This window comes from Dicentrarchus labrax, unplaced genomic scaffold (assembly GCF_905237075.1).
Source record: "Dicentrarchus labrax unplaced genomic scaffold, dlabrax2021, whole genome shotgun sequence".
NCBI classification, from domain to species: domain Eukaryota; kingdom Metazoa; phylum Chordata; class Actinopteri; family Moronidae; genus Dicentrarchus; species Dicentrarchus labrax.
The window spans coordinates 19,401,418-19,415,158 of NW_026136701.1; the positions used below are offsets into that span (position 1 = coordinate 19,401,418).

General features: G+C 39.8%; 1 protein-coding gene across 4 annotated transcripts; it reads left to right on the top strand.

The window, feature by feature from the left end:
* The first annotated feature begins 2,276 nt into the window (after window positions 1-2,276).
* Window positions 2,277-12,702, top strand: tpm4b (tropomyosin 4b). Of its 4 annotated transcripts, none has more exons than XM_051378680.1 (9): window positions 2,277-2,660; window positions 5,517-5,642; window positions 9,775-9,908; window positions 10,780-10,897; window positions 11,005-11,075; window positions 11,186-11,261; window positions 11,521-11,583; window positions 11,664-11,733; window positions 12,357-12,702. In XM_051378680.1, the coding sequence occupies exons 1-9, from the start codon at window positions 2,547-2,549 to the stop codon at window positions 12,437-12,439; spliced, it is 855 nt and encodes a 284-aa protein (XP_051234640.1). In that variant the 5' UTR covers window positions 2,277-2,546; the 3' UTR covers window positions 12,440-12,702. The 4 variants fall into 4 exon arrangements, with proteins under 4 accessions (XP_051234640.1, XP_051234741.1, XP_051234893.1 ...); XM_051378781.1 differs by lacking the exon at window positions 12,357-12,702 and adding an exon at window positions 11,925-12,157; XM_051378933.1 differs by lacking the exons at window positions 2,277-2,660; window positions 5,517-5,642; window positions 12,357-12,702 and adding exons at window positions 8,238-8,568; window positions 11,925-12,157.
* Window positions 12,703-13,741: the final 1,039 nt, after the last annotated feature.

The window sequence follows — 13,741 nt, forward strand, 5'->3', positions numbered from 1 at the left end:
GGGCTTGTTTGAATACACTATGAGTCAGTGCATCACATAGGTGTTACATACATGATAAGTCAGAGGTGCAGGTGTTGCCACAGAAAACATTTGTAATGTTAGCTGCTTGGTATTGTCTCCTTAGACAGAATACTGGTATAAATAAATGTTTTCTGTGTGTAAAACTGATCATACAGTAGCAACATTAAGACCAAACTGTAACATCAGTATACACATATCGCTTGCATGACATCAGGCACTTGAGGCTACTAAAACTGTACTAGTTTGTATTCTTCATGGTAGTGTTCATATACACTATAATCTGTTCCACCATTCCCATGGCTTTGTGATTTATACTTAGCAGGTCTTTGACTCTACTCCCAAGGCGATCCTGTGGCTTTTGGGGGAGTTTTTACCATACAAGGAGAAGAGGAGTTTAGCTCAGTTTCCTGTGGGAGGGTTCTGATTTCTCTCACTCCGCATCTGATTCACTCTGTTTCTATTTCTCTCTCCCTTACCTCCTCTCTCTGTTCTCCTGTGCTGGTTTTGCTCCAAACCTCCTCTCTGCTCACTATACAACTCGAAGAAGTGAAAGAAGTTTATTAAAAAGAGAACATCACTAAAACACTTCCAAAATAAATATCTGTATCTGAGCAATTTATTATCATAACACTGTGTGCAGCCTGCATCCTGACAGACCAAATAAGGCACACAGTCACCACTCTTTATCATTGCAGGTCATGATGTAAGCTTGTATTAACCCCAGGATTTTAAAGCTATCAAACTGCCACCACTTTCACAAACTTATGCCAAAAAAGGCTGCAGTTTCCCTCCCCTGCTAAAAAGAATTCTGCTAGTTTACTTACAGTCTCTAACTTGCATAAAGATTTGTGTATCTATGTATTTGCTTTCAATTTGGCAGCTTTCCTCAGGGTGATCTGACTTCTGAAAAGCCTGCAAGTTACACGCCCTGTATACACAGTTCTTACATACTTATATATGTGATATGAGGCAGAACTGAAACTGATCTTATACCAAATGACCTCAGCTAATATAACGTGTAATGACTTTCTCAACACACAAAGGGACATTTAATCTCCCAGTTTACCTGGATCTACCAGCAACAATATGCTCCTCCAACTCAGAGGACCTGCAGAAAACAGAGACTCTCAGGTTTGGTTTCAACTCACTCTTCCTGGACAGTGTCTTCTGTGCCGCAGCCTGAAAAAGTGGCAATGCAACACGAAAAAGATGCATTTGTATGCAAGTGTATCTTCAGATGTCACTTAAATGGCCACCGTACGCCTCACTGTTCTTTTGAGTTTCCCTGTAATCTTTATTTTTAGCCGGGGCAGCTGGCACAGAAGAGTTGAAAGCAAGTAGACAGGTCTATTAGTGTTGATGTCATCAACACACACACACAGACAAACGCACCTCCCACCCACTACGACAATTTCTAATTTACCACTGTTTGCACCAGGATTAATCATAAAAGACTAAAATAAAAACATTAATATCAATAACAATCTGCAAATAAACAGCATGAAGTGAATACCATGTTTGACCTATTTTTGAAATATCTCATAGATGCATAAAACCATATTCCTGGAAACCATCTCACTAACACAAGTTGTATCCCCAAGTCAACAATGCTTTTTATGTTTTGTGCCTTTCAAATTACAGAAAACAGATCTAAATAAAGGTCTGTCAGACCAATAGTAATTAAGAAGATCCTAATTGCAGTAGACCTATGGTTTATATCTGTATAGCTCGACTGTAACGTTCCGGCTGCCTGTTGTAGATCAGATGCAGACAGCTCTTTCCCCAAATTTTCTTTGGCTGGATCATTTTCCATACAGCCCTTTTTCATTCAGCGGTAGAATGAAAACTATGTCCTCTCCTAACCAACTCTGGTTTTAACATCAATTTGAACATTCCTGAGTAAGAACACAGGCATATAGATATGCGGCCGAAAGGGGGAAACAATTAAACTTCAGTAACTCATATTACTAATGTGAACAATGTCCTTTTGATGTGTGATTTCTGGATCATTCTGTTTCTTCTTATTTGCTATTCCTCTCCTGTTCTCTTCAAAACAAAAAGGCTGTGATCCAAATAAGGAGACAGGCTGGATATTGCCAACACATCTTCACCACTTTGTTCCTCCAAAGAGCCCTCAAGAGGTGAAGTTTAGATTAGGAGTGGGAGGGGGGGGCACGGTAAGTTCTAGAGTAGCCAAGGCTGGGAGTGGCGGAAGGGGTAAACGGTGGGAAAGGGCTGTCACTGGAGACTGGGGCTGTCTCCAAACCTCCAGTCAAGTTTATATCACATAGAGCTCCACCGAATCTCAGTTTGCATCCTCCTCTCCTCTCCTCTCCTCTGCTCACTCGCTCTGAGCTCCCTCTGTCTCTCTCCTCCTCTCTGCATCTGCTGGTTGCTCTCCCGTCAGCCTTGTGAGGGCTCTTGTGAGGCGTCTTCCTCTGAACATCTGCAACAGCTTTTCACCCAAAGAAAGAAAAACTTTTTTTTTCCTGAAGCCTGCAAGAAACTGAGATCCAACTGTCACCATGGAGGCCATCAAGAAGAAGATGCAGATGCTGAAGTTGGACAAGGAGAATGCCATCGACAGGGCAGAACAGGCTGAGTCCGACAAGAAGGCGGCTGAGGATAAATGCAAGCTGGTGAGATGAGGCAGATTTTAGTGGGAACACAGGACATTGTTCTGTCAGTCCATCACATCCATGATGGACTGACAGAACAATGTGTCTTCTTGTATAACACTAATTTTGCTGAATCTATAGTTAGCTGGGTAATAACTCAACCATATATTGACTTTCATATAAGATTAACTTTATTTATCCCAACTGAAGTGTTAAAAGAAGTGCAAGAACATAGTAGATAACTTAATACATTATGAACATCTACAATATACAAAATAAAGCACTGAAAAAAAGCACTAAATGATCTATAAACCATCCGAAAATACATAAATAACTACAAAAGGAAGACTACTATAACAATTTAATTATAATTGTTCAGATTAATAAATCCAAGCAAACTGTAATTAAAAGGTAATCAGTTATTGAGGTTTTTGTGTAATGTACTGCATAACAAAGTGACATCACTTTGATTCTTTTCTACGTGATTTGCACATTTTCTATATCATGATATATATCAATATATAAAAGTATTCTAAATAATGTATTTCTGTTGATTTTAACTGTATTGCACAGACTGTATATTGACATGATTTCCTTCTGAGGTACTTTTTAATCTCTTTCATCCACTGATAAGACAAATGTGGGTTGATTATTTTATGATTAATTTGCTATTCACATGTAATATTAACACACTGCTTTTAATAATTACACACATACTTATATACACTTATAAATAAATTCCAAACCACTTGTGCAGACTGCAGAGGGGTTCAACATAAAATGTCAAGTATTTCCCAAAGCACCAAATGCTGAATTGCAGAGAGCAGCTGATACTGAGCCTGAGGGTCCTTTTGTGGGCAGGAAAAGTTGGAGAATGTCCTCAGGGATGCACAAACAGAATCGCAGAGTGGTCGCTGCTGGACAAATTATCTTATCCACAGAGAACCAGAGGGATTACTTGAAGCTACTAGAAGTGGTGCTGCAGGAATTAAGACAACCCATCTATAACAGCTGTTGCTCTGACTCTCAACAAAGAGAGTACTTCATTACCCAGCATCCTTTTCTGGAATATCTGCACATCCATATTTGGTGCTACAGTGCGAGATCCTTAGACGGACTGATATTTCGAGGGCTCACTTAATGACAGTGTGCTTGTACTACTTTATACAAGCTAAGTAGAATCTGGAGATGTAATAGGATATTTGAGGTTTCTAAATAAAGGCAATTATTGCATAGTGGGAGGTGGTCATGTCATCATGGCGGTACGAGAGGAATGCAAGAGAGCAGGGAGTTGAAGAAACACAGACAAAGGCGTGAGCTAAGGCAAAGCAAGTGGAAAGAATCCTCTCTCTTTTGGCTAATGCCCTAATCACACCCTCAGAGAGCACAAGGAGTGACAGTTGTCATTGGCACCGCACATATGGACCCCCAGCATGTCTTCCACATCAAGGAGCAGCCAGCATGAAATCCTAGAAGATTATCCAGAGCTCTTTAGTTTGTTTAGATGGCAGGGATACAAGCAGCGCTGAGAGACGCTGTCTTTGCTATTCTTGGCACGATGGGACGAACATCAGTGTGCAGTTAGGCTGACGGAAGGCACTGAAAATACACAAAACTAATACTGAATATCAACATACATTACAGACAACAGACTCCAGCTGCAATTAAAGGACCAAATTACCAAAGAATTCTAGAAATTCAGCAGCAGTATCCCGAATACTCTTGATGATCCACAGACTTTATCATGAAGGGTTTACATTGGAACTATTTTCTACTGAAGGAATAGTCCTGATGAGAACTTTTGACAGCAAGTTCTGTAGATTACCAACAGTGATGGAAGCACTTCTTGAATATTTAGCCATGCTTACAGAGTGGCTCAAGGGATGGTAATGTCAGTCGTTCCACCATTTTGATCCAAAGTGAAATATTACTATTAGAAATTGAGTTCAGACATTCATGGCTGAGGATGAATCCTAATAACATTGGTGGTCCCCTGATGTTTCCTCTAGTGCCACCATGAGGTTGATATTTGTGGGTTTTGAGTGAAATGTCTCGACAACTATCGGATTGCCATTACATTTGGTACAGACATTCATGTCCTCCAAGAATAATAACTTTCATGATGACTGTGACTTTCCATCTAGCGCCATCATCAGGTCAAAATTTAAAAATTGTCCATTATGACCAAATATCTCTAAAACTGTCATTCCCACCAGCCTCAGCTGTACTTGGTGTCAACCGCTAATTAGCAAATGTTGGCATGCCAACGCACTCAACTAAGATGGTGAACATGGTAAACACTGTAACTGCTAAACATCTCCATGTTAACATTCTCCTTGTGATTACGCTAGCAGGCTGATGTTAGTATTTAGCTCAAAGCACCACTGTTCCTAAAGTAAAGCCTCACAGAGCCACAGACATGTCTGTAGACTGTTAGTCATTTTTCTAACTGAGGTTAGTAGTAGTCGTGCCCCTTTATCTAGTTCTTCTGGGTATTGACCAAGTGTACCTAAAGCAGCAACTAGAACTCATTTTTTTGTTGGTTTCCCCTGTGCAGCCCCCAAAAGCAGCAGTCTTTCCACCGCCTCATCACCATTTCATTGATTTCAAGGGGAATCTAACCAAATCCAATACGGTGGCTGGCACTGAGAATATTCACAATCAGCTAATTAGCTTCAAACTACTCTTCAGCTGTCTAATATATCGAAAATATTTCAAAACTATAGATATCATACCAGCATTTAGAGCCAATGCTGGATTTTTGCATTCAGTGTTTAATTATATATTATAATATTCATTTTTATTTTTAAAGAGTAAAACCTTGGTTTGGTTTTGTTGTATCCTCCCTGACTCTCTGTCATATTTGCCTTCACTCAGCTGGAGGACGAGCTGCTGGCTATGCAGAAGAAACTGAAGGGAACAGAAGATGAGCTCGACAAGTACTCAGAGGCCCTGAAGGATGCTCAGGAGAAACTGGAACTGTCGGAGAAGAAGGCCACAGATGTGAGTTAACCACAAAGACATCTGAAACACATTATCCACATTAAAGTGGAACACCACAACTTCTAAGTTTCAGTCATGCAAAGTATTGATAACACTCTTTCAGATGGACTGAACTAAATATCACTCCATGATTGAAAAAAGACCAATGGTAGAGAGTCAGGTTTTGCAAACAAAAGTTATTTTCTATCAAAGTCAGTTTTGAAAAATCTCCAAATTAAGTTCTTATACACTCAATCTGAGTGTGGCTTCTTCTACACTCCCAGAAAAAGGCCACGTCTGGACTCGCCTTAGTAGTTTACTTTAGTGTCGTGGTTGTTTCTAGAGTGATGAAACACAGCAGCAAAGTGATTAAAATGCTGACATTCAGAAAATATAATAATTAAAAACTATTTTAAAGGTTATTTGCCTAGTTGCAATCATGGAAACTACAGGCACAATCTTAGTCCAAGAAAAGTCCCTTGGTTTCTATGATTTTAACAAAACAAAGGAATAAAAGAAGGCAGACTTAGTGGACCTTTATGGCAAAAGTTTGACATGAGATTGAACTTGAAAATCCCTTATTGCATATTAACCACAGACTGATACTGTACCGTATATATGTTGGAAAATATTTACACTAAACTCCTGCTAACTCAGCACCTACTGACCAACCACAAAGTAGAACTAACAACCTTGAAATGAATCTTGAAATTACTAACTTGAATCTTTTAACCCAGATAGTGTGAAGAATGAGTGTCTCAGTGAGGTCTGTAACAGAGCTATTTCTCAAGCACAGACAAAAACTTGGCTGGCCTGTAGCCGACCAGGCATCCCAGGAATGCAGCTTAAGCAAACAGAGAACCCTGTACTGCAGTGTCTAATGAAATCAATGCTCTGGCCTTTTTCTGGGGCGGAGATATTGCACTCTGGTCTGTCTGGCTCTACAGTACATATCTTACCTGTGACAACAGAGAATGACCATTCACCTTTAAGAGCAAATATGTAATTTCTGATCTTTCTTTTAAAGTAATATCTCAGTGAGCTGGAAAAGATGAGCTCTAGATTATCTTTTATCTACAGCAAAAAAAAAAAAAAGATTCCACAAAAGAAAATAGAGACCGACTTATTATGGGGTACCGGTGACGTATGATGATTCTCGTCTTTCACTCTCTGGTTTTTTAAATTTTTAGAAAGATGTGTCATCTCGAAGCAACAAGACCATGTTTTGTTGTAATTATTAAAATTATATATTTTTTTACAATTAACACTGAAATTACAAAAGAAAGAAAATGACATGGTAACACAAACTGTGTGCATGATACTTTGGGGTTTCATACTTTACTTAAGATTTCATTAAACCTTTCTTTTTCCCCCAAAACACTGACAAAGACGAAGATCTAGGGTATTTGGGTAATTACTAAATACAATAATTACAATTATTTTCATGATTGATTCATCTGCTTATAATCTTCTTGATTAATTATTATCTTGATTAATCGTTTGGTCTCTAAAATGTCAGAAAAGAATGAAAAACAATTCTCACAACTTCTCAAAAACTTCCTAAAGCCCAACACAATGTCTTACATCTGACCAAAACCCAACAATATTCAGTTTACATAAAATAATAAAGGCTCAAATTCTCACAACGGAGAAGTTAGAACCAGTGAATGCTGCTTGGCTTTTTGGTTGAAACATGATTAAAAGATTATTAGAAATGAATCGTTAGTTTCAGCTGTAATTATTAGACTAAAACTGAACTGAATATATAGCATCAATGAAAGTAGCCCTCACAGACTATGTCTAAAACTACCAGTGAATGCAGGTGAGATAAGACCCCCAAAGGTTAAAGGTCAGATTACAAATGATTTCTCTCAGGTGGCCCATCAGCTGCCATCAGATGTGATTTTTCAGCTCTGTCCACCAGAACCTCTTCTTCTAGTGTACTTCACACCGTTTATTCGCGACTCCGATGCATATAAATGTGATAAAAAGGTCAGAAAGGGAAAACTTAATGATAAGTGAGGAGGAGGAAGCAGAGAGGGGGCAGAAGGGGGCGCTGAAGGAATGTGTCGCCACCCGATGGCTGCGGGTCATATCTGCAACCAAATCAATTTACATTCCAGTCCGCTGCAGGTCAACAACCCCTGTTGAAGAGTACCGCCCCACCCCACCCACGACCCTCCCTCCTCCCCCTTGCGACAAGAAAAATCTTTGGACCTTTGATTTCTATTCAGTTTACAACTTCCTCTTTCTTCTTCTTCACACACACACACACACACACACACACACACTCATACATTTACTGCTCTTTTGTTAAATCCGCATTAGATCTGATTCATACATTTGACTCAGACTGATGAGGCAACTGTGCTCCTCCTTGATATCAGAGCAGAAAAATGCAGCCTAAGCAACACCTTACATTTGCCATATAAGTCCACAATAGAAACCCAAGCCTGTCTCTCACACACACACACACACACACACACACACACACACACACACACACCTCTTTTGTGGAGGAAAAGAGCAATGCCTTCCCCTCCTAAATCCTGTGATGTCATCTGAGACCAGGCTTCCTTGGATTGGGTGATCTCGCCATAAATTTCCTGAAAACTCCCAGCCTTTTTTTTCCCCCCCTGTCCTCCCATCCCAACACAGCACGTCCCTAACTTCCTGCCCGAGAACAAAGTTTTCATCGGACTCTTTTGCAACTCTGAAGCAAATCAATAACTTGTTTTTTTTAAAGGATCCAGCCGGTAGACTTGTTTTTAAGGAGGAGGAGGAGGGGGGCAAGGCTCTTTTCTTTTGCTTTTGAGACAAAGTAATCGAGATAATGGAGGTGGTGAAGAAGAAAATCCAAACCCTCCAGCAGCAAGTTGATGAGGCAGAAGACCGAGCACTGACAGTACAAAGGGAGTTGGACACTGAACGTGAACTGCGCGAAAAAGTGAGAAAACTTTAAATTTATCCGACTTCAGCCTTTTCACTTGTTTCTATTCATCTTTAAGGCTCGCATACCGTCGAGCATCTCTGTCGAGGATTGTAAAGAATGTACAGTGTCGGTGTTGGGAGTGCAGGTAGCGAGGAATCAAACAACCTGACCAAAAAAAAAAAACCTTTCCCTGCGTTTCCCATTTGTAGAAGTGTTATTTTAATCTTGTAACGTGTCAATGGAGTCGATTTAGAGGCTCATGGGGAAGTTGGGGCATCATTGTAGCGACATGTCTTGGCAGACTTTTGTTCGGCTTCGTTATCTAAGTGAAACCCGCCCTATAGCTCCTCACACAGAGAGAAATGCAAGCCCCCCCCATTACACTAACTTACTGGTTGTTTGAATATGAAAGGGGGTAACAGGGTTATACCATTTTATTTTTATTTTTTTTACCAGACACTTGGAAAATGGTTTGTTCCAGTTTTCTCAAGCATCCAGTATCTTTGTCTCTGCTCACCTTTTTGAGCTTTTACACTTATATTTGACACATATCTGAAATTAGGGGCTATAACCCTTCCTCCTCCTTTTTAGCCTTCACACAGGAAGAAGAGAGCAGACGTGGTTATCTGTGATACCAGTCCCACAGGAAACAGACTAAAGAGAAGTGATCTGTTGCCCCCCCAAACTTAGTTGGGTTAACAAAAGTCTGATCCCGGCTCAGGCTGCACCACTTCAGATATGTCAGGGTTAAAAACTCCCTCTCTTTGTTCTGCATCAGCAGTTTTTCAAAGTGTCTGGTCAAGCTGCAAAGTCCAGAGCTCATCATGGTTGTTGAGAGTGAAACTGATTACAGTAAGAAATCTGATGGACAGGAGATAAAAAAAGAAAACAGCAATATATGCAGGCCCAGAGAGTATGTGTTCCAGACAATAAATAGGCTCATGGCTTATAGATTAAATGTGCACAGGTTATAATATTCAAACCATTTGACTGCAAGAGATGTTTATACATTAACTAGTTACACCTAACCCTAACTGCGGTATTAATGAGACGTTACACTCAAAACCAAGAGCCAAAAAAACCTAGTTAACTCAATGATTTAACATTATATAGCTACTTTCCGTATCAGTATCCTTCCTCTTGTGGGAGCAGCATGTTTCCTGACTGACCTCTGACCTCTGACCTCTCTCTCTCTGTCTCTCTTCCTCTGTGTTGCTGTAGGCGGAGGGCGATGTGGCATCCTTGAACCGCAGGATCCAGCTGGTGGAGGAGGAGTTGGACCGTGCACAGGAGAGACTGGCCACAGCCCTGCAGAAACTGGAGGAGGCTGAGAAGGCTGCAGATGAGAGCGAAAGGTAAGAATCAACAGGGACCTCAGTCATAATGTGTTAACCACAATTTGAAGACACGCTATCAGCCTCAAGATTGGAAAATGATCGTCTTATGGCTTTGGGATAATGTGATTTGTCCACGTACAACACAACCCTTGATCGAAAATCAGGTTCCACCAATTGGAGACATTGCTGTTGGCATGCAGATGTTATTAACCACCCTGGATTTTCAGTGAGAACAGTAAAAAAAGTAACATGGTTTACTTTTAACAGCTGCTGCATTCATCTTTGTATTCAGAGGGTCCCACTTTGGCCACAATTGCCTACGTTTTGTCTCTTTGGGAGCAGTGAAGTAGACCCTCATAGGATAAATAGGCCAGACACATTTTATCTGTATAAAGTGGACATGGTGGGAGAGCTGCCAGTTCTGGAAATATAAGAGAAGATAAAATAAAATAAGGAGGGAAATTATGTGTTTATTAGGTGAAAGTAGGTGTTAGGTGCACAGGAAAAAGATTAGGTAAGGATATGAATAAGATCAAGTAAAGCAAGCTTAGATTTAAGCTAAATGCAGATACAAAATAAGTACAGGATCTCACAGGATGTATTTTCCTTAAGAAATTCCAAATTCAAAGTTAACTTTTAACAGTAACCTCAAACAGAAGAGAATAACCTGAATTAGTAAATAGTAATACTGTAAGGTTATGTAATGAGGATGGGTCTTTTTTTCTGTCAAGACCTTTTTATGTACCAATGAGCTCATTTGTACCACCCATGCCAGCAAAAGGTGCACAAACAGTCCTAAAAGTCATAATTAATAACTGAATCATTGAAATCAAACTGTCACCTGTCGTAAACGGCTTATTTAACCTCCGTCTGTCTTTCTGATCAACAGAGGCATGAAGGTGATTGAGAACAGGGCCATGAAAGATGAGGAGAAGATGGAGATCCAGGAGATGCAACTCAAAGAAGCCAAACACATCGCTGAGGAGGCGGACCGCAAATACGAGGAGGTGCGGGCACAGAGATCCCATTTCAGCTGACTTTCAGCTTTCACATGAATCTGATGTTCATGTCTGTTTTCGCTCAACTGTGATTTTATGTCTTTTTTTAATGTCAGGTCGCCCGTAAACTGGTAATCCTTGAGGGTGAGCTGGAGAGAGCAGAAGAGAGGGCAGAGATTGCAGAGCTGTAAGCACCAACACATTGAAGAAGTTATATTGCAGGCATCTTTAAAGTGTTACACAGATAACAGGGCAAACACATTCAGAATACTTAAATGTATTTCTGTCTTCATGCAGTAAGTGTGGTGACCTGGAAGAAGAGCTGAAGAACGTCACCAACAACCTCAAGTCGCTAGAGGCTCAGTCTGATAAGGTAGGTGTTGTAAATCTATCCTGGAGATTTGATCGTGTTGAAGTGTTAACCATTCGATTCACCTGCGTGTAAGTCCCTATTCTGTCCAAAACTGTAAAACTCTGATTTAAATGTCTTAAAAAGAGACAAATGTTAAAGTGAAATGTACATCAATAGAGTGTACAACATAGATATTGAGCATGAAACGGTGAAATTCATCAGAAATAAAGGTGATACTGTCAATTAAATGTAATATTCTTCTATTTGTCTGTCTCTATAGTACTCTGAGAAAGAGGACAAATATGAGGAGGAGATTAAAGTCCTGAATGACAGACTCAAGGAGGTAAGTTCATGTCTGTTCAAGCTGTATTCCCTGAGGGAAGCTGTGCCCGGACATTTAATATGTTTGTTATCTTTTCAAAGGCGGAAACTCGTGCAGAATTCGCTGAAAGGACAGTGGCTAAGCTGGAAAAGACCATCGATGACTTAGAAGGTACGCTTTATTTCCATGCTTCTCATCATTCCTACAGTTCCTTCTTTACTTTGTTCAAATCTTTATCGTTCCTAATTTTCTTATTCTTAATCTTTGATCTGATTTCTCTCTTTTTCCTCCTGATTTCCTCCCGTGGTCTGCACAACTTTCCTCCACCTGCTCTCTCTCTCTGTCTGCCCTTCGACCTGCAGACGAACTGTACACTCAGAAGCTGAAATACAAGGCTATCAGTGAGGAGCTGGATCATGCCCTCAATGATATGAACACCTTGTAAACCTTGCATGTAGCTCACGATGTTTACACTTTCTCTTTATCTCTCCTTGCCTGAAGAGGCACTTTGTCTATTCTTTTCTCCCTTTGCTATCACAGCTTCTTGCTCCTTTTGCATTAAACTGAAGCTCAATAAAGATATATTTCTCTTTTACCTTGTCTTCTGTCATTTCGATTTTCACTACTGTGCAGCTGTAACAGTCAGTAGTTACTATATTTAATGGTTTATAGGTTTACATATGTGTGTTTCTTTCGCTGTCTGCTCTAAAATGGCCCGTATATTAGCTCACCCATTGCATCTGTTTACCGACATAGCCATTGCATTTTATATCTGCTGCTACTTTTTATTGCAGAGAACCTATCGAGCGCAAAAGAGGAAAACCTAGGAATGCACCAAGTCCTGGACCAAACACTGCAGGAGCTCAGTAGCTTGTAAAATGCCAAGAAGAACATCAAACAATAAAAATGAAATTTGTTTTGTAAAAGTCATTTTCTACATGCCATCCATTTTCTGTAATTTCACTCTTATTCTTGGTTGTTAAAACAAATGTAACCCTTTTATATATTTATGGTTCTTTTGTTTCTTTTCCCTTTTTTAAAATGGTTCTGGGTCCATATGATATTCAGTTTCGGTGCTGGAAATTGTGTTATAGGCCAAACGCTGAGCACAAATAAAACTGACGATGATGCTGATGATGACGATGAAGTGAGTTTTATGTGTTATGTTGACGTGTCTGTGTAAGCATGCACAGTTCTGCATATGTGTTTGTGTGTGTGTCCTTCAGGCAATTTCAACACATACCCATAAACCGAACAGCAGAGAGAGCTCACCCTTCAGTTTACGTGTCCTAACATGCACAGTGTTTTCTGTGTGCTCTGCTGACGGTGAATTCCTCAAACACAAAACTAGAGACATTGCATAGCTGCTGGCCCTTCGGTCCCTCAACAGCAATGTCTGCCAAACTTTTTTTAAAATCAGTGAAGATATATGTAAGTGATAACCTCGGTGTTAAGCACAAGAATCAAATTACTTACTACCATTTAAGGTTAATGTTATGTTGTCCTCAAAAAGGAGCAAGTTGGTCATCAGTTAAGACTATTAGTCCAGGTCAGCTGAGCAACCCCTGAGGAGGCCATTGGATGTGATTGAAACCTCAGAAAACTGACTAAATTGTACCTTGTAATGAATTTTTTTTTTTTTTTTGTCAAAAAGGAGAAAACCTGGCAGCAGCTCCTTGAAACAACACCACAATGGAAAATCCTCCAATCAATTTTTTTTATTCAGTTAAAGTTATGACACAAGACAGTTTTTTCAGTTTGCATCGTAACTATCTATAGCTGTATAATAAATGTAGTGGAGTAAAATGTCCAATATATACCCTGAAAAGTAGCATAAATGGAAATATTCAGGTACAAGTACGTCAAAATTGTACTTAATTATACACTAGGTCACTTGAGCAGGCTATATGTACTTCTCTAAACTTTGAGGACCTGAACACATGCTATATTCAAAGAGTCTCTGCTAAACAGCCTCATCCTGCATTAGAAAAGTATGCAGTTAAAACAACCAAAGAGCCCACAGAACAACGGCTGAGCATCACAGTGAGATATAAAACTGTGTCATGTGTTTAAAAGAGGCCTGTTAAGGACAAAGAAAAACACATAATACAGACGGAGAACTGCATAAAAGAGTTCTCTAAAAATATATCAGGAATCTCTGATACAATATCCACAGGAA